At 39.6% G+C, this 27,815-nt stretch overlaps 1 protein-coding gene across 1 annotated transcript; it reads right to left on the bottom strand.

Moving 5' to 3' along the window:
- Window positions 1–503: 503 nt before the first annotated feature.
- Window positions 504–20,165, bottom strand: LOC139946768 (uncharacterized). The gene is made up of 13 exons (XM_071944451.1): window positions 20,147–20,165; window positions 19,811–20,013; window positions 18,062–18,246; window positions 17,364–17,573; window positions 15,991–16,598; window positions 15,359–15,593; window positions 13,765–13,964; window positions 13,087–13,290; window positions 12,150–12,261; window positions 9,936–9,995; window positions 8,789–8,932; window positions 5,984–7,016; window positions 504–4,956 (listed from the first exon to the last, which is right to left on the bottom strand). Exons 3-12 carry the CDS (start codon window positions 18,126–18,128, stop codon window positions 5,986–5,988), a joined length of 2,871 nt encoding a protein of 956 aa, XP_071800552.1. The 5' UTR covers window positions 18,129–18,246; window positions 19,811–20,013; window positions 20,147–20,165; the 3' UTR covers window positions 504–4,956; window positions 5,984–5,985.
- Window positions 20,166–27,815: the final 7,650 nt, after the last annotated feature.

The raw sequence follows: 27,815 nt of genomic DNA, 5'->3' as shown, positions 1-27,815 counted from the left end.
CGATTAATACGGTCGGCCATTTATGCGAGTCAAATTTTTGACTCCCATAAATGGCCGACCGTGTTAGTTCGCGACGTAAAAGGAAAACCGTGCAATTTTGAGTGATAGTTGTGTGGATCATTATATTCTACTTTTACAACATCTTTCTAACCATATGCATTTTATAACAAACGTTTTCAAACGCCTTTTATAGACCAACTCGTCCGATCCAAGGCAACGTGTTCCTTTAAAAGGTTATAGAGCACTTACGACACATTATAGGAGCTCTATCTGTTGTTAGAGGTGAAATACCAATGACTGCCATTCCAACAAGCAAATGTTTTGTTATACATAGTGATGACAATGGCCATTGTCAACACTGATCTCAAAAGTTGCTTGCTGAAATGGCATCCAGTGAACATTTGAGAGCCCCCATCTTGAGCCTTCTGCACTTTTTGGTTGAGCCACACGCACACAAACACAAAATAAACTTAAGTGACAAAAATGCTTCATAATTTTCTAACAGTTTTATTTATGTACAACTATGTATTTTCACTAGGTCCACGCTCACCAAGGTTGTATGTAATAAAAATGCATTGATAAAATAATACAGCATGTAAAAATAATCATGGTATACTACAATGGAATATTCACAAAATACCATATGCAGTCGAGATTCACCTAGTTATTACAGGGGTTGAGGTTTAAATAATTATTAGTGGTAACATATCTATGTTCCGAAACCCCTTTGTCATTACACACTGAATGTATTTCCCCATCCCCAACCCTACACATAAGGGTTTAGACTTGTGGACAAGTTGTTAATGGTCCCACGCAGTGAGACAGTCGAGTTGCAGCGGTGCTCTTGCCAGATCACTGCTCTTGCGCAAAAATAGTCAAGTTGCAGCGGTGCTCTAGCCAGATCACTGATCGCGCAAGAGCAGTGATCTGGCGAGAGCACCACTGCAACTCAACTAGCTCACCGCGTGGGACCATTAACGACTTGTCCACAAGTCTAACAAGGGTTTAGTGGAACAGAGCAATGGCGGAACATAATAGTTTCAGACCACAGAGCAGTCACTAGAAAATTGTCTATCCTAAGTCTTTATAATACTAATAGCTTTTTATTATAACTCAAGTGACGCTCAAGACTCTTAAATTACAGTTTTTTTCCCAAAAGTTATGTGGGTCTACATTTTAAACTTTGAGACTGACTCCTTTAACACAGCACCATGTAATGGTTTACAAGTTGCTGTGGCGCAATAAAATACATTATTTACTTAGCATTTGGGGCAATACAAAATAATACCAATAAACAAAATTGTCCAGCTGCTTGCGTAGTTCATGTTTGCAAAAGGGACCAGCTGCATGCTTCCACAGTTATACAAACTTCAGTTTTGGAAGTATTGTTTTTAACAAAATGATCCACAACTCATGAAAACAAATATATCCACATAGTATCTGAGCTCCTCCCATTAATGCATTGACCAATCACATCCTCCGCCCATTAATGCAGTGACCAATCACATCCTCTGCCTATGCATTAACCAATCACATCCTCCGCCCCTTAAATCCATTGACCAATCACATCTCCGGCCATGTGCCCATACTTCAGGCAGCTCAGTTGGAACAAATTTGGAAACGGCAGGAAGAAAAAAAGAAAAATAATAACAGATTTTTAAATTTTTGACTCCGCATTAGAAATCGGTACTTAGGTGTTTAAACCTTTGGCAATTAAACCCCTTTGCCCACAGTCAGTCCCCAAATGCCACAATCAGTCACTTTGGTTTGTGATCAGCATAACTCCTAAAACAAAACAAAAAAACAAACTAACCTGAAACCAGTCTCTACATAAAAGTTCATCACTCTCATGACTGACACATTATTTGTTACATGCGATAGCTTTTAGTACCTAAAGCGTTTTTTAATACACTAGGGTATGAGGGGCCATTTATGACTAAATGAGCAAACCCATATATATAAGAGCAAAACTATATATAAAGGAGCAAAACCATATATATATGGGTTTGCTCTTATATATATGGGTTTGCTCCTATTATGGTTTTGCTCCTATATATATGGGTTTGCTCTTATATATACGGTTTTGCTCCTATATATATGGGTTTGCTCATTTAGTCATAAACAGCCCCTCATACTAGGGTGAAATCTTTTGGTGAAAAAAAAACCCAAACAAATACGTGGTGCAACTTTGTAGTATTAATCATGATTTATGACTGATGCAAGAAAAACATCCACACCTTCTACAAGTTAACAACATACCAAGGCTGCCAAGAACTGAAATTCTAAAAACATTTTGAAAATTCTTGTTATTAATTTCATTATTCTACACTGAATCAAATAGTCGAAGTACAAATTGCATACTAAATTCATCCCATATTAGTGTTTTTGTTCACACACTTTTACCAATTTAACTCTTTCACAATTTGCTTTCATTTTTGTAATACTGTTACAACCCCTACCTAGGTTAATACAAATACAGAATCAGAAAGTAAGAAAATTCAATTCCTACATGTAGGTCACAAAGTAGTTACTAAAATTTCAAACAGTGCATTGATATTACAAATAGTGTTTTTCCCATGCACCCATGTGTGCCAAGCACTGTATAGACGATGTGACCTATGATTACATTCAAACCGCCCTCTGTTGACAAAACACCGTACACGTCATGTTTCGCCGGGCAAAAAGTCTTGGTAAGATTGCATGTACTTTCTAGCTGGCTGCCAAACACAAAGGAGTTGCCCGGCTGTATGTGCGCGAATCATGTTATGGTTTTCGAGTGACGTCAGAGGTCACATGTCTATACATGTACTTCATACTTTCCCCAGTCCTGTAAAAACAATCCATATTTAGAATATGAGCCTCTAGTTACTGGGCAAGTCTGGTTGTCTAGTGGTAACTGCTTTGGAATGGCAAAGGTAATGGGTTCGAATCCCACTAGAGTAATCGTGCTTCTGCATTAAGTTTTCACAGGCTTGGGACACAGTATACAGTTCTTAAAGGAACAAGTTGCCTTGGATCGAGAGCGAGCTGGTCTATGCAAAGCATTTGAAACCGTTTGTTGTTTTTTTGAAAGACGTTTTAAAAGTAGAATACAATGATCCACACAAACATGCCTCGAAAATTGCACTGTTTTCCTTTTACTTTGAGAACTAACGCAGTCAGCCATTCTTTACAGTTAAAATTTGACTTCACACAAAAATAGCGTGCCATGTTTGTTCACTTATAAAAGGAAAACAGTGCATTTTCGAAGCATGTGATTGTGTGGCTCAATATTTTCTTCTTTTAAAACGTCTTTCTAACCATATGCATTTCATAACAAACGGTTTCAAATGCATTTCATAGACCAACTCGCCCGATCCAAGGCAACATGTTCCTTTAATACACATCCAGGTGAAGAATATTCTTTATCCCCTATGCAAATTTAACAACAAAACAACTCTTGCATTGATACAAAATTTCTGGTAAAGCGTACATGTAGTGTATGCAATCTACATTGATACGAACTTCCTTGAAAAGTTCTGATGCGTTGATAGTGATACAAATTTTCAGGCAACATGTACATTTTTTAGTGTATGCAATCTATGCAGTAAACAGATTAGTTCTGTGCAGAGTTGTGCTACCCTACACAACCCACGTATTCAGATGTTTTCAAACTTGCTGGGAAATGGTTCTAATAGTAGGAGGGTTAACTAAGTAAATGCAAGAGAAAATGATCTGTACTCTAAAAAACAGTTTTCATGAATGGAGAGAAGACCTCGGACCTGTGACATCATTTGTTTACATAAGAGCCACAGAGCCTGGACTTCCTGCAGGCATGATTTACACAAAGCTCAATTGTGTAACTGACATAAATTTTGTTGATGGAGATAACATTGTTTTTTTTTTTCAACTTTTGATTTGTCGAAAGTGAGTACATACATCTCAAAACTTGTATAGCTGGTATTTCCATAGTTCTTGAATTGATAGTTTGGGTAAAAAAAAATAAAAAATTACTTGAAAGGGACCTGAACCAATGCCCTCCGGATTTTAAGTACCGGTGCTCTAATAACCAAGCTATCCAGCCCTATGTTGGCGGTCTCTCGACTAGTCAAAATCTTTGTTCCGGGTGCCAGTCAGAATTTGTGTAGAAATTATGACACAAAATGTATATCCAATATGAACAGTGTAGTATCTTGCCTGCCAGGAAATGACCTGAAACGTACAAGGTCTATCTCTTTTTGTAAACAAAAAATGTTACATGGTCGAGAGATTGTATGTCACAATTACTTTTGAAAACACTGTGAAAGAGTTTTTTCAAATCCTCTTTTTCTAGCAGCAAAACCCAGGGTGGTCGAAATACAGTTTTTCATGTTAACTTTACAACCAGTGAGCTTAAATTGAACACAATTTTTTTACAAGCATACCTTGAAACAATATTACATAATGTTAGTTTGTTTGTACGCCAGGACAGTGATGGATCCTAAATAGCCATTATTCGCTGGTTTTGAAACATGGTCAACTAATCAGACTCCAGGGGTTAAGGGTCGGGTAAGCAATGACCTTCAAACCTTCCAGAATCTCTCCAAAACCCCAAGTTTGTTTTTGACTACATTTAATCAGCCAGTCAAATTGCAGAGTGCTCAGCAGGATGCATTGGCAAAGGGCACGTCTTCTGTGTGCCTTTCAGAAAGCGTGTCTGATAGAAACAACGTTCGGACAGAGAACTTTTGAGAAATGTTATCCGACTACCAGCCCTGGATCCATTTTAACAAGACTTGTAAAGATTTTTCCTTCCATGTGGGTATCATGAACGTACAGAGTTCTTCATAACCGTGTTAGTTAAGGTCAACAAATTATAACTACTGTCATCATTATTTTGACTACTGTTTTAGACCCATCACTGTATATAGTTATATTTACCCACACCATCGTAGAGTCAGCACTACGAAAAGAAGATGGTCTCCCCAAAAGGATGCTCTGAAAACAAACACAGAGACAACAAAAATGAATCCACTTGTTGCAAAAGAGACAAGAAGGCCTGTTTTCAAGTAAAACATTTTGACATTTACTTGGTGTTAAAGGTAGAGTCGGAGATTGGCAAATTTTAAAGTTTCAGCTGTAAACAGTACCGAGTGTCTACTTGCTAAGAAAACAGCAAAAAAAATTCACTGTAACTTCAGAAAAACTTTTAAGTCCATCCGGGTACCAACCACATCTCTGGCCACAACGTACATGACTCGACACCAATCCCTCAGAAATCTATGGAGCGAGCATGCATAAATTGTTTCTCTGATTGAAATGTTTTACGCTGAAAAATAAATTCTCAGCAGATTAAAATGTTACAGGGTTATAAAATATAGATTCCATGAGAATCCTTTCTCAAAGTTGTTTATACTATCAACAGTACTTCTCACCAAATTATGGTCATTACTTCTTGGAGTATTTACCAATGTAAGACCCTACCTTTAAAGACAATGGACACTATTGGTAATTGTCAAAGACCAGTCTTCTCACTCAATGTATCTCAACATATGCATAAAATAACAAACCTGTGAAAATTGGAGCTCAATTGGCCGTCGAAGTTGCGAGATAATAATGAACATGTCGAAAGAAAAAACACCCTTGTCACACAAAGTCGTGTGCTTTCAGATGATTGATTTTGAGACCTCAAATTCTAATCCCGAGGTCTCAAAATCGAATTCTTGGAAAAATACTTCTTTCTCGAAAACTACGTCACTTCAAAGGGAGCTGTTTTTCACAATGTTTTATACTATCAACCTCTCCCCATTACTTGTTACCACGCAAGGTTTTATGCTAATAATTATTGTGAGTAATTACCAATAGTGTCCAATAGTTTGTTACAACATTCACAAAAGATGGTCGAACTTAAAATTCAACTACACTCTTCTTCTTTGCGCATAAGAAAGACTTGAAACCCAAAGTGCAGTGACGACCTTTACTGTTTGGACAAACATTTACCAAGAGACAAAAAAATCATATCCACCTTTATCTGGAGCTATCCCTGTGTTCTCGACCAGACCTCTTACCGGTGCTGCTCCTACGTGACCTATCAGGTGACCCTTCCCTAGACTCGGATCTTTCCTTCCGCCTCTTGTTTCGATCGGACCTCTTCTCCGTGCTCCTCGACCGAGACCTGTCTCTCCGACTGCTCTTTGAAGACCTGTGCTCAGCCGATCTGGACCTGGAACGCTTTCGTCCCTTCTGATCCCGGCTTTTCTTATCTGAACTTCTCGACTTGCTGTCATCGTGGTGTGATGATTTACTACGGCTGCTTTTCTCCTCTTTGTCGCGACGGTGCGTCTTGCTCCGCTTCTTGCGCTTTGAGCTAGATTTGGACGCGCTCGAGGAGCTATAAGAACTTTCCTCAGAGTCCTCGCGCTTTCTGCGGCTGCTGCTTTTTCGCTTTTTACTTGATTTGGGAGTCGGACTTCGATGGGAGCTTCTGTGCGACTCTCTTCGTTTCCTCTCGGGCTCGGGGGAATGCGAGACACGCTTGCTGCGGTGAGACTTCCCCCGACTGCTAGACCTAGATCTACTGCGATCTCGACTTCTCCTTCGCTCATCTTTACTTCTGTGACGGCGTTTCTCTGGAGTTCTTGAGCGTTCCTTACGACGTCTCTCTCTTGAACGCTTTCGCTCCCTACTTTTAGATCTGCTGCGTGATCTCTTCTTGCGCTTAAATTGGTCTCTGCTGTGGGACCGCTCTCTGCTATGTGAACTACTGCGGCTGCCGGACCTGCTGCTGGTGCTGCTGCTGCTGCTGCCATCACTTGAGCTGCTCTCAGAGTCTGAACCGCTGCTGCTTTGTGAGCTTTCTCTTCGCTTTGCTCGCTTTTCTTTATCGCGACTGCTTTTGTGGCTTTCTTTAGCGACATTCGGTGATTTGACTTGTGCTGCAGGGCTTGACGTCTTCTCTTTTCCTTGGGGCTTCGCTTCCTTCTCTGGCGATCTCGTCTCTTCCTTTTGGTCCTCTTTCTGATCATCTTCATCTTCTTCCTCCTCAGACTCTTCCTCAACTACAAAGGGTTTTATAGAACACAAAACATTGTCACCATCTTGGTCATGTTCCCCGTTTCCAATAAACAGTAATGAATGCTAGCAATCATTGCGCAAACGTGGCACCACACCATTATTTCGTCCAGCCTCAGTTTGGTTACAACGAGTTGGAATGGAGTAAAAAACAAGATGGCCACACCGTGATTAAAGGTCTATTGGTTCAAAACTTGTGAAGGTAGAAACACCAAGAGATGCGATAGAGAACAAAAACTGAGAAAAAGGGGTTAAAAGTCAAGTTGAAAACACATTCAAACGTTTCCTCTACATGATAATTTTTTGTTGTCATATATCAGGAAAGAAGTTGCCAATTCTTATCAGTCCTGCCGTCGATTTCACAAAACTCTTCCTAACTTAAGACTAATCTAAGGACTTACAACGAGTCCCAACCCTGCACTGTAGCATGCAGACCTTAAAACTAATCATAAATTAGGACGAGTTACTCGTCTTAACTCGAGATAAGACGAGTTCTAACTTTTTGTGAAATCGACCCCTGGAATTTCATCTTTGAGAGGGCAAGGCAAGTCTATGGGAATTTTTGAAGGGGCACCAAGGCCAAGACAAGGGCAACGTAGGCCATGGCCTCCGTGAAATTCCAGGCCTGACTTCTACTACAGGGTACAGACACCTCACAATGATGTGCGCTATGAGAGAACGCTAATTAATTAGGGGAAAAACAAAAAAAGGAAAATGTTCTGTGGTCTCCTCTTGTGTCTTATGATTAAACCCACTGACGATTTCAGTTTCTTGACAGTTCATGTCTTCGGAGAACTTCAGGGCCCAATTTCATAGAGCTGCTAAGCACAAAAATGTGCTTAGCATGAAATTTCTTCCTTGCTAAAAACAGGTTTACCAACCAAATTTCCATGTGATTTTCAGGATAAGTAAACAAAAGCTGAATACCAGTAACAAGCACTATGCAATAAATGGAAATTTGGCTGGTAATCCTGTTTTGATCTGGGAAGAAATTTCATGCTTAGCAAATTTTTGTGCTTAGCAGCTCTATGAAATTGGGCCCTGATGACAACAACAGAGGTTCTATGAAAACTTGACAGAGCTCAAAATTTGGTGGGAGATTCCACAAGACCGTAACAGAAATTTCAGTGAGCTATAAAGTTTAATTGGCATGGGAAAGCGGTGCTGGAAAGCTCAGAACCTAGCACATGCTCTCAGCAACACATCTTGAAGACTGCTACAAAGAACAGATGGCTCCATTGATACATGTACATCTGGTTAGTGTTGTATGTCTGCGCAATTTTGTGCATGAAGTATCCAATTGAAAATAATTTCTTGCCCCTCAAAGTAAAAAAATATAAAATAACAACGCTGGGACTTCTTAGATTCATAATAAACTAGTCTCGAAAAACCATCAAAAAAATTCCAAAATAGAAGGAAAACAATTTCAGAGAAATACTGGATGCTGTTTCCATGGCATGCCTCTGAGCCTCAAAGGAAAAATTGGAGGCCCAGTCTCGAACATTCAACCACTATTCCTTCGTCCTCAAGATGGGGCGTTAAAGAGTAGGTTCCAAGTGCTGTGCAATGCACATAAAAGTACCCAGCGCACTTATCGTTTTAGAGTGGGGGCTTGCCCTGGCGCTTTCTGGTATGAATTGCTGCAGATTGTGCAACAGCACCTTTTGGTGCTTTTTAATTATCTGCGCACCTTTTAAAAAGTTTTATGAGCGCTCTGAGACGCTCTCGGGTGTTATAAAGAACTTCTTACTTCTATTACCTTCTCTCTTTCGTGTAGCCCAAGCTCGATGCTTCTCTTTGATGCTGATCTGAAGTTCCTCGTCACTGTCCACTTCGTCGTCACCGTCGTCCTCGTCAGTGCCACTGCCGTCGTCACTGTCAGAGTCATAGGACGTCAAACCACCTGAGGGACAATTCAATTCAGGTTACAGGTCAATATTTGTGACAACTGTAGTGAAAGGCCGGCTTCAAAATTCAATTTGTCTCTTGATTTGAATACTGTCATGTGAAGACCCCTCGTCACACTCAAAAGAAGCGCAATCCCCAAGGCTAAAAGGGGACACATCATTGCCGAAAGCTATTCTTTGTGCGTTAAGACATGCGCGTGACCTCAGCATACTTTGTAGCGTTTTGTGATTATGCAAGGGGGTCGATGTGCTGATAGCGGCCTTCACTGCAGGGTTTTAACTTGATGCTTGACAAACAACAGTCAAAAGCTTCAACGATTTTCTTGGTTTCAGGTTTGAAAATGAAACAAACAGCTGTGTGGTAGCGATCTTTTTCAAGTTTTACAAACACATTCTTTTTTTTTTTAAATAGATATTAATTTGTTTGCTTCACATTCTATCATTCTTGATCTAGGTATTTAAAGGGAAGGTATACGTTTGGTAATCACTCGTAAAATTATTGCCAGATAAAACATTTGGATAGAAGCCTACAGTGGCTTTCGATAATATAAAGCATTTTGAGAAACATTGAACATCGAAGTAATATGGTTGTGTAAAGGCCGGTTTATGGTCGATCGCGCGATGAAAATCTTGACGCGCAATCATAAAAAGACACAGTTTTTATGCTTCAGTCTCAGGATCGCGTGCAAGATTTCCATCGCACGATCATCGCGTGACCGACTTTAAACCGGCCTTAACACCTCTCAGATTGTGTATTCCTATAATAAGTGATTATCCTTCCTGTGCAAGGACATTATTCCTTCAGATTTGTTTTCAGCATTATCTGAAGAAAAATGATGAGCATTTGAAATGTAATTTTCACATATTGTAAACCTATACATTTATATAAGATTAAAACAATCGAACGGTCCCAAAAACAAAAGGTATACTTTGCCGTTATGAGCACTAAAAACGAAAACAGGGGTACCAGTTAAACATGGATACCAGTTAAACACTCACCTAGTCCTGTGATGGAGGCCAGTGCGGATGTGGTGGACACTGATAACACCTTGGTCTGGGCTTTAGTGTCACATGACAACGTACAGTAACAGTCGTTAGTTATGCAAGCACTCTCCGATATATAGTCTCAAAAAACACTAAAATCATCATCAGTAAATGCACACGAACTATGGTGGTGGGAAAGGTGACTTTGTGTGAAACTTTACAAAATAAATCCACAAAGAAGGGATAATGAAGAAGTTAGTTTGGTCATTGTGGGGACTCTGGACTGTTCAGACTTCAGCAAATGTTCATTTAAACCAAGAAGCACCCAACTGTTGCACCCTCAGTGATATTTCACAAATTGATCCATCGCTTTCGGTGTTTTTTTCCACAACCGCGTAGGGCCATCACCTCGAGGTTGTTCCAGTATAAATGTTACTGTCTCAAGTAAAAGAGGAAATGCTTCTTGAAGTGTTCGGATAGAAATGTTAAATTTCCTCATAGACGAAAAAACAAAGCATCAGGCCTTACATGTTTCGGGACAATAATTTGAGACAAATTTGTCTCAAAACCAAGATAACATACAGTAAAGTTAAATGAACATACTGAAATAAAAACATGCCCAACTGCCCACTTTCTGTCACTTCCTTTTGCTCCTCCCCCTCCCCAAAGGAATGTCTACATTTAATTAAGTTCAAAACAATCTACAATCAAATGAAATGCAGGGTGGATCTAGGCCCTTTATTATAACGCTGTAGGGAGAAAATGAGATATTAGCAACAAGACATATATACTTATATTCATTGTGGGAAATTTCTCTGATTTAAATCTGGCATGTAAATTGCTACCCTCGCTCCCCGATTTGCAGGGTGTAGATTAAAGAAACATTACAGAATTGGTAGAAAAAAAATCGTGAAGATCACAGATTTACATAAAACTTACACGGTCTAACGATGATAATAGTAGAAAACATCCCGTGAAATATTTCTGTCTGAAAGTCATATTTGATGCGTAATAAAATGTCTAGCGCGCGTTTGGACTTTATCGCTCAGGGAGCGTTTTATTCATTTTTTGTTTTGCATCAATGTCATGCAAAATGTGTTATCGGTTTTGTACTATTTTCTCGTGACCCAGATGGTCAATCGATATCAAACTTCTACAAGTTTGTCAGTTTATGTAAATGGTGGATAACATAAAGTGCTTACACTTTCAGCAACTGTTTTGTTAGCAAAACCAATTCTGTAATGTTCTTTTAAAAGAAAACAAACTATAGTAATAAACTTTCAGGTACAACCATGTATAAAACTCTTTTGGGGGAAGTGTTGGTTCTTAGAAAGACTGGTTTGGTCTTGTCGTTCAAAATGGTAGATGTCTACTCTTCATATAAGGCCAAATAACAAAAAATACCAGTTGATCGTCCCAATTTTTCAAAAAAGAGGAGGATGAGGGCCTTACTATTTACTATTTACTATTTTTTTTCAAGATGGTCGCTAAGTATTTCAAATCAAACGGGCCACAAATTCTTTGAATCAACCGCAAACTTACTTATACCTATTAGCTGCATGAGGACCTGTGTTAACACTAACACTAACAGGGTCGGATATCACCAAAAAGATTTACTGGTAAGTATTCACTTATAATGTTTTATGAAACAGACGGTTACAAGTGTTCGAAAGCAAGAAGTTAGATTCAAGAGAAACCTTTTTTTTTTACACAAAAATCAAAAAAATAGTAAATAGTAAAAAAAAAAGGATGCGGTCCCAAAAAAGGGTGCGGGCGGGGACGATCAACTGGTATTTTTTTTATTATTTGGCCTAATGCTGTATCGATGAAGTGGGCACCTCTACAGACGCCATCGGTCAACACACAAAATCATCATCAGTAAGCCTGGGCAACTAGTGAAATTTACTACTCGACTAGTGCCACCTCAAATAGTCAGACTAATTTTTAACAGCCAAGATGATTGCGGCATTATATTTACCGCAGGTGCAATATTTGTATCCAATTTCATGTGAAAACAGTATTTTTTTTGGTAGCAATCAGCAACCAATAAAGTTGTAAACGTCATCATGGTTTAAAACATCACTGTCTTTGTGAGTGAATAAGAATTCAAGAAAATAAGAAACCAAAACTGAAAAGGAAATAAAAAAAAATATGAGAGAATTAAAAAATGTGCCTCCTTATTCTGAAGTGATGTTATTCTTGTGTTGAATATGTCCCGTGAATACCTACCTTGTTTTGCCTTGATCTTTTCTCGCTTGTAAACCTCCTCGGCAACGGCTCGGATTTCTTCCGTCGTCACGGTTACGAGTGTTTCCACCATCAGCTGCTTTACTTTCATCATCTTTGGACAACAAACAATTACATAACAATTACAATTCCACTATTCCATCAAGATCATATGGCACTTGAAAGCAATTAACTGGGAAAAAGATGAGTCTTTAGAACTTAACGAAATGTAGATTCCTTAAACTTAACGAAATGTAGATTCCTTAAAGGCAGTGGACACTATTGGTAATTGTCAAAGACTAGCCTTCACAGTTGGTGTATCTCAACGTATGCATAAAATAACAAACCTGTGAACATTTTAGCTCAATTGGTCATCGAAGTTGCGAGATAATAATGAAAGAAGAAAACACCTTTGTCACACAAAGTTGTGTGCGTTTAGATGGTTGATTTCGAGACCTCAAGTTCTAAATCTGAGGTCTCCAAATCAAATTCGTGGAAAATTACTTCTTTCTTGAAAACTATGGCACTTCAGAGGGAGCAGTTTCTCACAGGGAGCCGTTTCTCACAACGTTTTTTACCATCGCCCTCTTCCCATTACTTGTCACCAAGAAAGGTTTTATGCTAATAAATATTTTGAGTAATTACCAATAGTGTCCACTACCTTAATGAACGTATGAAGGTTGTTCCAGATCATTGGTCCACCTACAGTGAAAGCTTTTACACCTGTAAATTTATTTGCTCGGGAAACATTCAAAAGATTGATGTACAGGTCAAGGGTGGACAGACAAAATCCTGTTAATAAGGACTATCCATCTGAGCATGGATTGGCTAGTCTTTCATATTGGGCAGCAGGTATTTAAGCTGCCATTCGACCAGCGAACTACTGTTTTAAGGAAGAATGATGACTGCCAAAATCAATCAACCTTGGGATGTGTCTCACCATCTCTAGTCTCTTCTCTTCAGCTGTCTTAGGCACTACCTCTTCCTCCTCCTCCTCCTCCTCTTCCACCTCTTCCTTAACCTTCTCCTCCTCCCCAGGACCTTTGGCTGCTGGAGAGGACGCTCCTTCTTTGGGCTTTGGTTCCTCTTCTTCATCATCGGTCACCTCAGACGTCACCGAGGCTTCAGACTCCTGATCGCTGTCCTGTTATCATCAAAGGAGAAAAAACCAAAGATCATAAAGCATAAATTGTGACAAATTTCAAACCCAAGTAATATGCCTACAGGTTATTTTTTTTTCACAGAACTCAGGAATGTATCAAGTATACAGTACTAACACACATCGGTGTAATGGGTTAAACCAAAATCAATATTCTTCATCCCAAATGAAATTTCCATCTGATAAATCGTTGCGCTACCCACTTCCAAAAATATAAGATTCAAACTGCCTCTATAGCTACCGGGCAATCTCTGTGGTCTAGTTGGCAAGACAGCGTTTTAGTTAGCACCGGAAGGTTAGCACGCCTTCTCGTGCGCTTACGGTTAGCAGCGCTAGAAAATGGAAATCATACGCTTTTAAGCACAAAATCGACCACTAAGCAGTTCTAGAAAATAGTGCCCTCATCTGTTTCTAAAGATGAATAGCTTGCTGTATGATGGAAGCATTATTTTAACTTACATCATATTTTGATTTTGGGGGAAGCCCCTGAGCCAGTCGGATCTCATTCTCAACTTCTTGCTCGGCCTTCTTTCTTGCCTCCAGACGTTCCCGCTTTTCTTTATCCATTCGATCTTTCTCGATCTTCTTCTGCTTTGAGCGCTCCATACTGTCCAATCCTTCCCGAATCCAAGCTGGAAGCATCTTACGCTTGACGGCATCTGTAAGCAAAATAATTTTTAGACATGTTAGAGAGGTAGTATGAGACAATATCCAAATTGCCCCATGACCTTTATGTGGTTGATTCCACTGCCCTTACTTCCCAGGTTGTGTTGTAAGTTTGTGTGATCAGCAGTCACAGGTTAAAAGGCTTCTGATCGCTTTTAAAACCGAGATATACACAAGCAGAAATCATTTTAAAGCTTGTTCTTTAATTCAGCGTACTCCATCTAAACTTCCAAAACTAAAACAAACGTGATGCGATCAAGCTATATGAGTCAGTTGTCAGCAAACATTGTTTGGAAAGAAGCCAAAACAGGCCAACAAGTGAGGATTTTTTACAAATATCTTACTTTGGCAACTTCCTTCCTGATAAATAACATCAAAAAGGGATTTATAAAAGTATTAGCATTGAAAGAAAATGTGCAGATGCATGTTCAATAATCAACTCAACCTTAAAGGCAGTGGACACTGTTGGTAATTACTCAAAATAATTCTTAGCATTAAACCTCACTTGGTAACGAGTAATGGGGATAGGTTGGCAGTATAAAACATTGTGAGAAACGCCTCCCTCTGAAGTAACGTAGTTTTCGAGAAAGAAGTAATTTTCCACGAATTTGATTTCGAGACCTCAAATTTAGAACTTGAGGTCTCGAAATCAACTTGCATCTGAAAGCACACAACTTCGTGTGACAAGGTTGTCTCGTCTTTCTTTATTATCTCGCAACTTCGACGACCAATTGAGCTCAAATCTTCACAGGTTTGTTATTTTATGTATATGTTGAGACACACCAAGTGAGAAGACTGGTCTTTGACAATTACCAATAGTGTCCACTGTCTTTAAAACCTTTTTTTCTCACTATCATCTGATCATTCCCTACCATCTCTTAGTGAGTCCAAAGGTAGTATCAACATGGGATTTTAACAGTATTAAAGGGACTATAACTTTTGTAGAACAAAAAACACAATGTCCACAGATTTACACTAAACTTACACAGTTTGAAGATAATGATAGTAGAAAGCTTTCCTGAAAATACTATGTGCTGAGGTGCTGTTGTATGGGGGAAATGAGTAAAACAACGTCATGAAAATTATTTTAATCATTTACAAGCATATTTCCATGACATTGTTTACTCATTTCTCAAAAACTACAGCACCGTGGTAAGTAAGATTTGAAGGGAAGCTTTCCACTATCATTATCTTCAAACCCTATAAGTTTAATGAAAATCTATGGACATTGAAAAAGTACCCAAATCCTTTAAGGCAAAGATAATGTTTTTTTACAAGAAAAAAAAAAAAAAAAAAAAAAAAAAAACCTAGGTCGACAAACGACTAAATTTTGCTTGATCACATCACAAATGTAACACCCGAGAGGTCGGCAGCCCATCTGACTTACCGAGTTCTGCAGCAGCTGCTAAGGCTTCCTTATCCTCAACACCACCACTGTGTCTCGGGTAGCTCCGTCGATTGTGTCTGTCCTCGACGTAGTTGCCGTGTCTGTCCATCCTCATCATGTGATCCACGTGAGGCGGCATCCCTCGTCCGTTGTCGCGATTATGATGCTGATTGTCTGTGTGCGAGTCTTGGTGCCAGTCCTGCTTGTAGAAGTAGTCTTGAGTTGGCGCGTAACCCTGTGAGAAACATGGCACGGTTGACTGGTCATTTTCAATTTTATTGGTTAAATAAGCACATCTTTATTGAAACTAGTGAAGTGGTCTTACATTTTGACGCTAGAAAAGTCTTTCTCACAGGAGGAAAAAGCCTTTAAGAAATATCAGGCCACTTAGTATTCTTTTGTTGCATTGATACTCGGTCCTTTTAGTAAGTATTTTGCAAGAAGCAATTCTATTTCCCAACTTAATAAGGAATGTACAGCTTTGTTTTCAGCTGATTTGCGGAAATATCTTCATGAGACTAGTTCCTTAAAATGACCACAAACTCTTCAATTCAAGATATGACCTTGTTGCACAGACGCAACAAAATGTCTCTCTCATACTCAGCTTCTTTGGAATAGTCGATGATACTAACCTCTTCTGGGTACATCTCTTGATGATGCGGGGGATGCGGGGGAGGTTGAGAATGAAAGTGCTGATATGGGTCCCCATGATCATGATGTTCATGAGGTTCTTGTGTCTTCTCCGCCGGGCGTGGTTGGTTGCTGTACTCATAGGGATGATTCGGGGAATCCAAGTGGCTCGGCTCGGACTTGATCGCAGCGATGCCGTGGTTATGCTCGAAGGTCACCGGTGCAACATGGCCGTTACCGTGGGTGTTTTCGTGGGCGTGTCCGTGGGTGTTTCCCTGGGTGTTTCCGTGCGTGTTCCCGTGGCCGTAATCGAAGGTCTGCACGGCGGGTTTCTCCTCGGGTGGAGGAGGGTGATGCGGTGACGACTGACTCAGAAGGGGCGGCGGAGGCGGGAGGCGAGGGGGAGGATGAAGAGGAGGGGGCGGGAGGTGGTGGGGCGGAGGATGATGCATGGAAGGCATCATGGGGAATTTGGGCTCGTGGGGATGCCCGGGGGGTGGTATGTGGGCGTGATGGGTTTCCCAGTTGTCATGGTGGAAGAAACCTTGAGGAGGAGGAGGCGGAGGCTGGTGGTGGAGAACCAGTTTCTCTCGGTTCCAGGAACCAGGTCCTGAGAAAGCAAATTATAGTAATAACAAAATCAACTTTATGAAGCACACTTTTAGTAGAATTTGAAACTTTGCATGGTGAAAGTATAACTTAGAAAGGTTTACAGTAACACCATGTGAACATCTCTTTTGAGTAGTAATGGTTCCGAAAGAAACGGGTGGTGCACGACTCAATGTTTTAGTCAGTATGCTCCAATGGTCTCCTGAAGTTCATGATCGAAACGGGCACTGCACCTGCACCCACTGGACCATTAGCAGTGTTTTTCCCCTTAACAGTTCACTGGGCCGGCAAACTGTTAAGGGAAAAACACTGCCAATGGTCTGCGTCTTAGACTTTTTGCTGAAAGACTGTGATGAAACGAAAGTGGTTCCACGTTCAGGCTGTTTCAAAATTATGGGAAAAACAAAATGCAGGCCCGATATAAGCTTGGGCGATATCGATTTATTTTATTCACGATATATCGCCGATATATCGCAATATATCGATATTTCGATTAAAACCAAATCCATCCGATATCGAAATCGTTTCCAAATTAATATCGCGATATTCGATAATATCGTGATATCGCCCAAGCTTAGCCCGATACTTCATGGAGGCAACAATGGCAACTATCTCCATATCCACAAGCCATCGCCTTGGTGCCCTTTGAATGCCACAGTAGAAATTTGCAATTTCCTCATATGGTGCCCTTTACCAGGGAGGAAATGCGTGGGTGCCCTTGCCCTTTCAAAAACAAACCACAAAGGCCTGAAAATGATAATCTTACCTCTGTCATCTTCTGGGGGAGGGCGTGGGATATCTCGGCGGTCCCCTGGCAATGGAGGGGGAGGCTGATCTGGAAGAGGAGGACGTTGGGTTTCTTGAGGAAGTGGAGGCGGACGATGATGGTGTTCCTGATCTCTTGCCTCCTGGGCTAGGCCATCGACGACGACACGCTGCCGGATCCATTCCTGGGCGAGTGCTCCCCAGTCAGTACCTACAAAGTAAAGGAACATTACAGAATTGGTAAGGAAAAAATTGTCTAAGATCACAGATTTACATAAAACTTACAAATTGAAAGATGATGAGAGTAGAAAACGTGCCCTTGAAATATTTCTGGCTGAAATGTCATATTCGATGAGAAATAAATATAAATGATTTCCCATTAGGAGTTTATCCCTCAGTGAGGTTTTTTTAATCTGTTTTAATCGATGTTGTGCAAAAGGTGATTTTTTCACTATTTTCTTGTGAACCAGATGGCCGATCGATCTCAAACTTCTACAGGTTTGTCAGTTTATTGGTATATAGTGGATAGCATAAAGTCACTACAGTGCCAGCAACTATTTTGTTAGCAAAACTATTTAACGTGCACAACAAATTTCTCTGGACCTACTGAAACCCAAGGGGTGTTCGGAGTCAGACTGGCAACTCAGTCCTTCCACTTAACTACTTTCATGGTTGGGTCATAACTCAATTTCAACTCACCTTCGTTCGCAAAGTATTGTTGCTGGGCCTGAGCCCCCCACTGGCCCCCATGATGGGCGGGCCACATTTTATGCACAGTGTGTTAACCTGATACCAAGAAGATCAATGACCTTTAACTACTTGACCTCTCTGACCTGACCCTGGATGGGGTCGGAGGTCAGGGTAGAGCTTTGTACTGTACCTGTCTGGAATGGGCGAGTAGGGTAGAAATAATGTGTCAATTAAGCATACAAAATGAATTAGTCACAAGGTGTATTATGTACAGTGTTGTAGCCACGGTGGGCGGTGCTGGGCGGGCCTGCCCAGGACTCACATTTTTTGCCCAGCACTCTGAGCAAAATACAATGTGCCGCTCAGCACAGATTTCAAATATTGTCCACTTTGCATTGATTTGAGACACAGCTAATGATAAGGAGTATCAAATGTCACAGAGAAAGAACAGTCAAAAGATAATTCTACTTATTGCATGGCCCCATAACATAAACAGTTTGGAAACCTTGCCCCACTTGAGCAACCTTGCCCTTGGTAGACTTCCAACAAAATTTGATTGATTGCCCAGCACTAAAACTGGTCTAGCTACAACACTGATTATGTAGTACTATCAATTATAAGTACACTGTTAACAGTACACTCCTTCTCATAAAAATATACAATGTAGTAGTTGCGATAACGTAACCCTCCTCCCGGTGGCCGGCCATCGGGTGGAGGGTAATGTGATAGCAACTAACAAAATAGATGAAACAAAAACAGAAAAATGTGATTAATGTTAGGTAACACACTTCATTTAAATGACCTGCTCTAACAAATTAAACGATTAGAGAAAATTGCGAATCAAAATAAGTAGGAATCTTTTTTATCGAGACCCAAGTGTATTATGGTTGACCACAATCTCATTTTTGATAACTGGGAAAACTGGAATATAGTTTGTTACTTGTATGACTGGGCTTAAAATGCAACATTAGTTGAATATAAATCAGTTACATTACAACAAGTTTTGTGTATACACACATGTACAGATATCTTAGGAAAAGTTTCCGTACCTGCCACCACTTTTTGTAAAAAAAAATGAAAGTGTCAGATACGGACATTTTTCCTTTAGAATTAGATTAAACAGGTAATTTAAACAAAAGATCAGCAAAATCACACAATTTCACCAGTTATAAGTCTGGTTTATCAAACGCGAATGCGAAGCGAATTTGACATCACAACTCTGTTTTCGCTGTGAATATATCGTGCACAGCTCATGCTGCAGAATATTTGTTGCGAATTTGTGACGTCAACATTTGCTTTGCATTTGCATTCACAGGAAGTATGAACAGAGCTTAACCTTGAAGAATAAAATATCAAAAACCAAGCCAAGTTGAAAGTCAGACAAAGTTAGGAGCAAGGTCTGACTCTGTCCTGTCCGACTCTGACTTGAGTCTGAATCTGATAAATTTAATTAAAAACTAAATAAAAAAAAAACAAGCCCCCCAAAATATAATCAATACAAAACAAATAATTAATATATAAAACACTCAGAGGACTATGGACAATCAAAACGGAGACATGTTTCACGATTATTTACATTATTAAAATAACTTTCAATCGTTTTTTCAATCGTTTTTTTACACACTGTCTGTGACCTTTTGAATGCCGAATGTCTAGTGATTCGTACGTGCACAGATCCAAGCCAAACTTTGGTGGCTTCGCTTCGTAGATTCAGCGTTACATTTTGTTTAGCTTTTCCTGCAAAATTACCGGCATTACCTCACACTCTTTATCGTGAAAAATGCGCCTGGTTCCTGCTGTGTTCCTGAGCTTGCATGGAACCGGTGATGTCTTGCGTTGTTAGGAGGTTTATGTGGAATTTACAGCCTACAAATGTCAGCTAGATTCTCCAAAATTCGCCGCCATGCTGAATTGTAGAGAACGTCTGCTCTTGAAATTCCGCAGGGGCAAACAGTTCTAAGCTGGAACAGTATTTAAAAAGTATAAAGCGTCAACTCGTTTTACTCCTTTTCAGTAAAATTCGTTCACTTCTATTGTAACACAGACGAATAAATTTATAGAATTATTCTGGTCCCTTAAAAAGTATTTACTCACTCTTTAAAGACTGTTTACGATTTCAGTTTCACATAAATGTTATCGTCTTGAAAAGTTCTGGGAAAATAACAGCCAGATTCACCCGATTGGTGGCGCCCTCTATCGGTACACGTAAAACTTGCCGACTCCAGCTGCTCTTTTTTTCAATCCTTTGTATAATAATCTTCCGTGAACCTCATCGTTTGTGAATTTTTAATTATCAATAAAATCAATTAATAATGAGAAAGCGTTCAGTTCATTAATCTCTTAGTTTTCTATTTCTCAATGTCGAACTAGGGTGAACAAGGCCAATTATTTTTGATTTAACAGACATGAAATTTAATCTGAGGGGGCAAGGGGAAAGGCAATGCAAAGGGCACAAAGTCAATTTTTTTTGAAGAGCAACCAATGCTAAGACCAGGGCTGGGGCAACAGAGGGCATGGCCCCGGGCCATGGCCTTTATGCCTGATTTTAGGAAATCCATGTACGGGGACAGAAATTTTAAAAGCAAAAGCCTACATTAAATCATAAAATAGAATAAACAACAAAGACAAAGGAAATAAATTTAAAAACAAATAAAATATAAACAGAAAATATTAACAAATCGATGTAAACAATACCGAATAAAAATAAAACAAGACACTGTAAATACACGTATACATTAGTTACTGGAAGAGGATATGGCACGCAAAACCTGACCACGAAAGGAATTAAGAAAAGGGGCTCCGAACACATCACAAGAACCATGGATACTATTATATGTGGAGGAAATCCTTGACAAAAAGCCACGCTTTGTCACATCAACCTGATTCCTTGGCACATATAAGATGTGTTTAATAGACTGTCTAGTATTATGGTTAGGTACATGTAGGCCAAAGGGGTTGAACTCAGTGTTGCTAAAATGATTGTGGAAAGATTTGTAGAGAAATAGACAGTCATTCAAAATTCTTCTCTGTCCAAGGGGTGGAAGTTTGAATATTTTACATAGGTCAAGATAATCCAAGTTATAAACAGTGCCATTGTTTAGGGACCTGTGAATAAATTTGAGAAAACGAAACTGAACTCTCTCTAGTCTTTGTGCTTGATGGGCTGAAATAGAGTTAAATACAATAGTACAAAAATCAAGATTAGGTATGATGAGAGAACAAAACAAGGTACGTAAAACTTGCTCATTCTTTAAGGAGCGAAAGTTACGCCATACTAAACCACTCATGCGATTGGCTTTTTTGATAATAGTATTAACATGCGGAATGAAAGTGAGTCTGCTGTCAATAAAAATACCAAGATCTTTCTGAACATCAACACAAGTAAGAATATTATCACCTAAGGTATAATCAAAATTTGACAGGCTTCTTCTTAAGAGTCAGGGTTAAAAATAAAATGCTACATTTGTTAACGTTAAGAAAAAGACGCCATGTTTTAGACCAGTCAAGAATTCTATCAAAATTCTAGGGTATCCTCAACACACAGTCCCGTGGGATGGGTGAGATATTAGTTTGGTTGTATAAACAGATTGAGCATAAAGGCCTGGGGTTGATTTCACCAAGAGTTAGGACTAGTCTTATCTCAAGTTAGGACCGGTTACTCGTCCTAACTTAGGACTATCCATGCAATTTGTATATCTCCTAGGACTAGTCCTAAGTTGGGACTAGTCCTAACTCTTTGTGAAATCGACCCCCGGTCACACAGGCCCCGATAACGAGAACGATAACGAGAACGATAACAATGCATGCCCTCGATTGGTTGAAATGCTCCTGGCAGAATACGCCCACGCTCATTCAACCAATCGAGGGCGTGCATTTTTATCGTTCTCGTTATCTTTCTCGTTATCGGGGCCTGTGTGACCGGGCCTTAATACTAATTTTGGTTTTGTTGTGATTGAGCATAGTTGCTAAAAATGGAAGTTTCTTTGAACCCGCCCGTTGTGGTCCTTAAAATGGGGGGGGGGGGGGTCATCAAGTTAGCTTTTCTTTCGATTATTGGCGCTGGCGCGTTTAAAACTCTCCCGTTTGCCCTATCGTTCTGCTATATCAGTAGAACGAATACTAAAGTAACTCGTTGTAACTTGTCACACGAAGTTGTGGGCTTTCAGATGCTTGATTTCGAGACCTCAAAATAATTCTAAATCTGAGGTCCCGAAATCAAATTCGTGGAAAATTACTTCTTTCTCGAAAACTACGTCACTTCGAGAGAGCCGTTTCTCAGAATGTTTTATAACAACAGCTCCACGTTACTCGTTACCAGGTGAGGTTTTACGTTAATAATTATTTTGAGTAATTACCAATAGTGTCAACTGCCATGAAGACGTGAAATTACAATGGCTCTCTGAGCCGGCTTCTGATTTAAATTATTACACCATCATCCAAACTAGGCCAACCGAGAAAAAATGTGCGGCATGTCAAACGTTCACATTTTATTGTGTACAATTTGAGTTGGGCATGACTGATGGTGCATGCAGCAAAATAATGACACATTATTTTGATAACACGACAAACCCATGGAGCTATAGACGATGTGATCTGTGTCCAATGTCTTTAAGATATTTAAAACAAAATGGGGAAAAACCCAGGTGAAAGGCTGACCGCTGAGCAAACCTGCTGTGTGGGGAAGGGGGCTACATTTGTTATAATGCTAACAAAACAGTTAAAGTAGGTCTAGCCTTGGCATTTCGTCGGTACAGGCATGTCTCTTCACAAAACAACTTGTGTCAAATAAAAAATAGGCACACAATCTTAAGCAATTTTGTTAAACAAAAAATCTCCCCAGCAAATTAGATTATTATTATTATTTGGATGGAATAAATAGCCCACACGTACTGTCACGAGTACTCACGGGGGAATCAGCAACATGCAGATTGACTAACGGGCAAGTCTAGTTCGTGACCGGAATGTCAGCGGCAGGTTGAATCACTGAACGTCTGCTGCACGTGGGGGAAACGCAACGGCTTTTCCCGCGCATTTCATAGTGACCCAGTATTCTGGAGTGTATACATTGCGGAGAGCATGCATCCCCCCGTCATCACACCAACCCACGAAAATATGCATCAACAACAGGGCCCTAATGTGAAATTCATTACCATTCTCTCTCTACACCCGGTCCCCGTGTGTGTGTACTCCCTACCGTACTTCAAACCAAGCACATGTTTTTATGTATGAGCAGAGGCTAGTTTGCACAACTGATTTTCCATTGTGTATTTATTAAAATGCACGATATTCATTGAAAAAAAAAAAAAAAAAAAAAAGAGATCCCGGAGTGTTGCTAGTTGACTGTCGTGCCACTGCATAAAACAAGACCTACTAGGCAGGGAAAAGAGTGTACCCTCACAGCCGTATACATGCCATTATCATTACAAAGTCTGATAAGAGAAGGCATGGTCTACATTATGTTATCGTCCGGAATAACTTCCCGCCATTTTTTCACCTCCAAGACGAAAATTTTGAGGCAAATAATTCATGGCGGCCAAATGGTCGTACACATTTGTTACGCTAATTACTTTAAAACGAAAGGCTACTACTTCTCTTCGCGTTCAAATATAAATGACAGCTCTAATTTGACTCGTCTCAGATTTGGATTTTCACTGGATGCTTTTTAACCCGGTATTTTGGTGGGAAATCTGAAACGACAGTTCGGCGTCTGTCGTCTGTGCTTGCAAATAACTCCAGTTGCCAGTTACGATTTCGGCGCTCGACAAATCTCGGCCGCCATATTGCTCCGAACGTACATTAGAGGTAAGCGACTTTCATAGAATTTCTTATGCTGTGTATAAAAGCCCATAAGACTCGGGCCTCGTTTAGGGGGTTAAATTTGGTCTTTATTACACCTATCCGGTTTCTAATGATACCCTAGATTACATCTAATAATGGAAAGACGTCAAGTCGCCCCATGTACGATGTAATTAATTAGGGCCAGTGATAATTCTAAGCTCATTTGTCGGGCCCAGTCGTGGCTCGTTTGGGATCTAATGTGCGTTGAGTGTTCTGGACGTCGAGTGGCGAGGACGGGATAAACTCGGCGTGATTTGGGGGAAGGCACGTGGAGGAAAGATGGGTAAATGACGGTATGAAGAAATGGACCTTGTACGCTGCAATGATGGCCAGAAGTAAAACCACAAAGATACAAAAACACCATCATCCCATCGCAGCCAATTTCATCAACAAAAAAAGCAATTTGTGTACATTTTTTACCGGTCCAAACATCTTTGTTTTGGTTGAATTGGCCCAAAAAAATGACGAGTGGTTATTGGTTACAGCCGCCAAAACGTGCCCGTACGTTTACGGCTGAAGAAAACAAAAGCAAGACTCATAAGAAAAGAAAAAAAACTTCGACTTACAAGTTACATTTTTGCAAATACTCTTGTAGGTGTATAGTTTAACAAATATCTTTTTTGTTGTTGTAAACGGTAGATAAACGGTAGATAAACAAAACTTGTTTGCCACAAAGTAACTTACGATATCAGCAGAACTGTGTAATAAAGTCGGTTGAATGACTTAAAGGAACACGTTACCTTGGGTCGGTCGAGTTGGTCTTTGAAAAGCGTTTGTAACCATTTGTTATATGGTTAGAAAGATGTTTTAAAAGTAGAATACAATGATCCACACACATTTGCCTCGAGATTGCGTGGTTTTCCTTTTACTTTGCGAACTAACACGGGTCGGCCATTTTACGTGAGTCAAAAATTTGACTCCTATAAAATGGCCGACCGTGTTTGTCGACGAGGTAAAAGGAAAACCACGCAATTTCTAGTGATACATGTGTGGATGATTATATTCTACTTTTAAAAATATCTTTCTAATCATATATGCACCTTATAACAAACGGTTACAAACGCTTTTCAAAGACCAACTCGACTGATCCAAGGCAACGTGTTCCTTTAATGCAGGCTTATTAAGCTTAAATTTACATTGCTATAACATCTCGATTTCTCGTCGAGTAAAAATATGCTAAGTTTAGAACTTTCTGAGGAAAGGGTAATTAATTAAATTGCTCGAAAAAGGTACACAAACTAATATACTGAATATTTGTTACTATGGGTCATGTGACCTGTGACATCAGGCTTACAAAAGAGCCACATAACATAGCTCCATGGGCTTCAATGGGACACGTCTGTATATACAGCTCATTAAAAATACATTTCAGTATTTTTCTTCCATTGAGCCTCAATTGAAGGAAAATAGTATTTTGTATTGTTATTGCGCTGTCTGATTTTTATCAACTTTTGGTATACAGAAAAAGGGCACAAACTTGTTCAGCTGTTACTGTTTTTAAAAAGTGGACACTGTTGGTAATATTGTCAAAGACCAGTCTTCTCAATTTTTTTTTTTTACGTCACATGGCTGCTTCGCAGCGAATGTTTCGCCAGAAGTTAAGCACAAGTCAAGAGATAAGAATTATCGATACTCAGAACCAAAGCTGGACCCCAAGCCTAAGCCAGATCATAAGCCAGAGTCGGGCCAGCCTTGGCGAGGTCATGAAAAGACCCGTCGGCCCATCAGGATTATAACCGTTCGCCATTAATGTACATTAAGGATTTCCCGTTATTGCTGACTTATGGTTTCAAAAAATGGTTGAAAGGAAAATTGATTATTGCGGCTAAATGGGATTAATAGTTCCTATACTTTAGGAATGTTCCGGTTGTCAATCATACAGTTTTTAATGACATGGCATTCTTACAACTCCAAGTACATATTATTGACAGGATCACCAGGAACCGATTCGGAGTAGTGGTGGTTGCAAATAGTATAAGAGTTAAAAAAAAAACATCTTCTTTCGATCCATGGGACGGAGTTAATGGGAAGCTGCGAAAGGAAGTGACGTCATCGTACGTGATACATGTCACCTGACGTCACTTTCCGGAGAAGCCTGCAAGCATATTTCGATATTTATTTTAAAGTCCCAGTTTGCGATCAATTCTACTTTAAGAGGGAGATTATAGTTATTGATTGTTTATGCAAAATACTTCTTTTGTTTTAAAGACTCCGTGTTGTTCGTGTCAAACTCCACACAAACAGGTTTTTTGTTGTAGAAAAACGATTTGTCTGAAATAAATTTTATTTCTTTCCAATCTTGACAACAATCCAATGAATTTGTCCGGGCAGATATGACAAATCCAGTTTTTAAGTGTGAACTTCTTGACAAGTGGCCCGGGTCTATCGGTGCTTCAGTCCCGGGCGGGCCATGCGTTGGCGTCGCCTAGTAGTCTACGGAAGCGATTCGCTCGGGCGGTGAAGCCGTTGCGTCCCTAGGGGACACTTGGCCCGTCGACATACCATTAGCGCCCGGTCGCGCGCTCGATCCCTTCCCTGCCTGTCAAACAGAAAGAAAAAAATATTGAAAAAGAAGGAACACAAAATCAAAAATATTTTATGAGGCACTGTTTCGCACAAGATTATGTACCGAGCACGATTTGGGATTTTTTGCGGGTTTTTAGATTGCTCTGGCTCAGTTTGGCAATATTATACATGTTAGTAGAGCAACAACAACAACAACAACAACAACAACAACAACAACAACAACAACAACAACAACAACAACAACAACAACAACAACAACAACAACAACAACAACAACAACAACAACAACAACAACAACAACAACAACAACAACAACAACAACAACAACAACAACAACAACAACAACAACAACAACAACAACAACAACAACAACAACAACAACAACAACAACAACAACAACAACAACAACAACAACAACAACAACAACAACAACAACAACAACAACAACAACAACAACAACAACAACAACAACAACAACAACAACAACAACAACAACAACAACAACAACAACAACAACAACAACAACAACAACAACAACAACAACAACAACAACAACAACAACAACAACAACAACAACAACAACAACAACAACAACAACAACAACAACAACAACAACAACAACAACAACAACAACAACAACAACAACAACAACAACAACAACAACAACAACAACAACAACAACAACAACAACAACAACAACAACAACAACAACAACAACAACAACAACAACAACAACAACAACAACAACAACAACAACAACAACAACAACAACAACAACAACAACAACAACAACAACAACAACAACAACAACAACAACAACAACAACAACAACAACAACAACAACAACTACAACAACTACAACAACATAACAATAACACCAACAACCACAACAACAACAACAACAATCACAACAACAGCGACAACAACAGCATAAAAAACACAGCACTGAGGTCTCGAAATCAAATTCGTGGAAAACTACTTCTTTCTCGAAAACTACGTTACTTCAGAGGGAGCCGTTTCTCACAATGTTTTATACTATCAACCTCTCCCCATTACTCGTTACCAAGTAAGGTTTATGCTGATAATTATTTTGAGTAGTTACTAATAGTGTCCACTGCCTTTAAGCTTTCAGACCAAAAACAAAAATCATGTTTTTAATCCTCACCGTGCCAATCCTAACATTCCTTAAAAAGCTTATTTCTGCAAAAGCTGATGACCATAGAAACTTACATTGTTAGAAATGACACCCTTTAAAGTAGAGTAGTTTTGAAGAAGAAAAAAAATGAACATACAAATTTGAATCTGAGAAGCACACATTATGCAACATGGGTGTTTTACTTTTCCTTATTCTTGCAACTTCGATGATCAATTGAGCCCAAATTTTCACTGGCTTGTAATT

This window comes from Asterias amurensis, chromosome 14 (assembly GCF_032118995.1).
Source record: "Asterias amurensis chromosome 14, ASM3211899v1".
Taxonomy (NCBI): Eukaryota; Metazoa; Echinodermata; class Asteroidea; order Forcipulatida; family Asteriidae; genus Asterias; species Asterias amurensis.
Note: the sequence above shows the minus strand (reverse complement) of the source record. Positions and strands in the feature narration are given on the sequence as shown.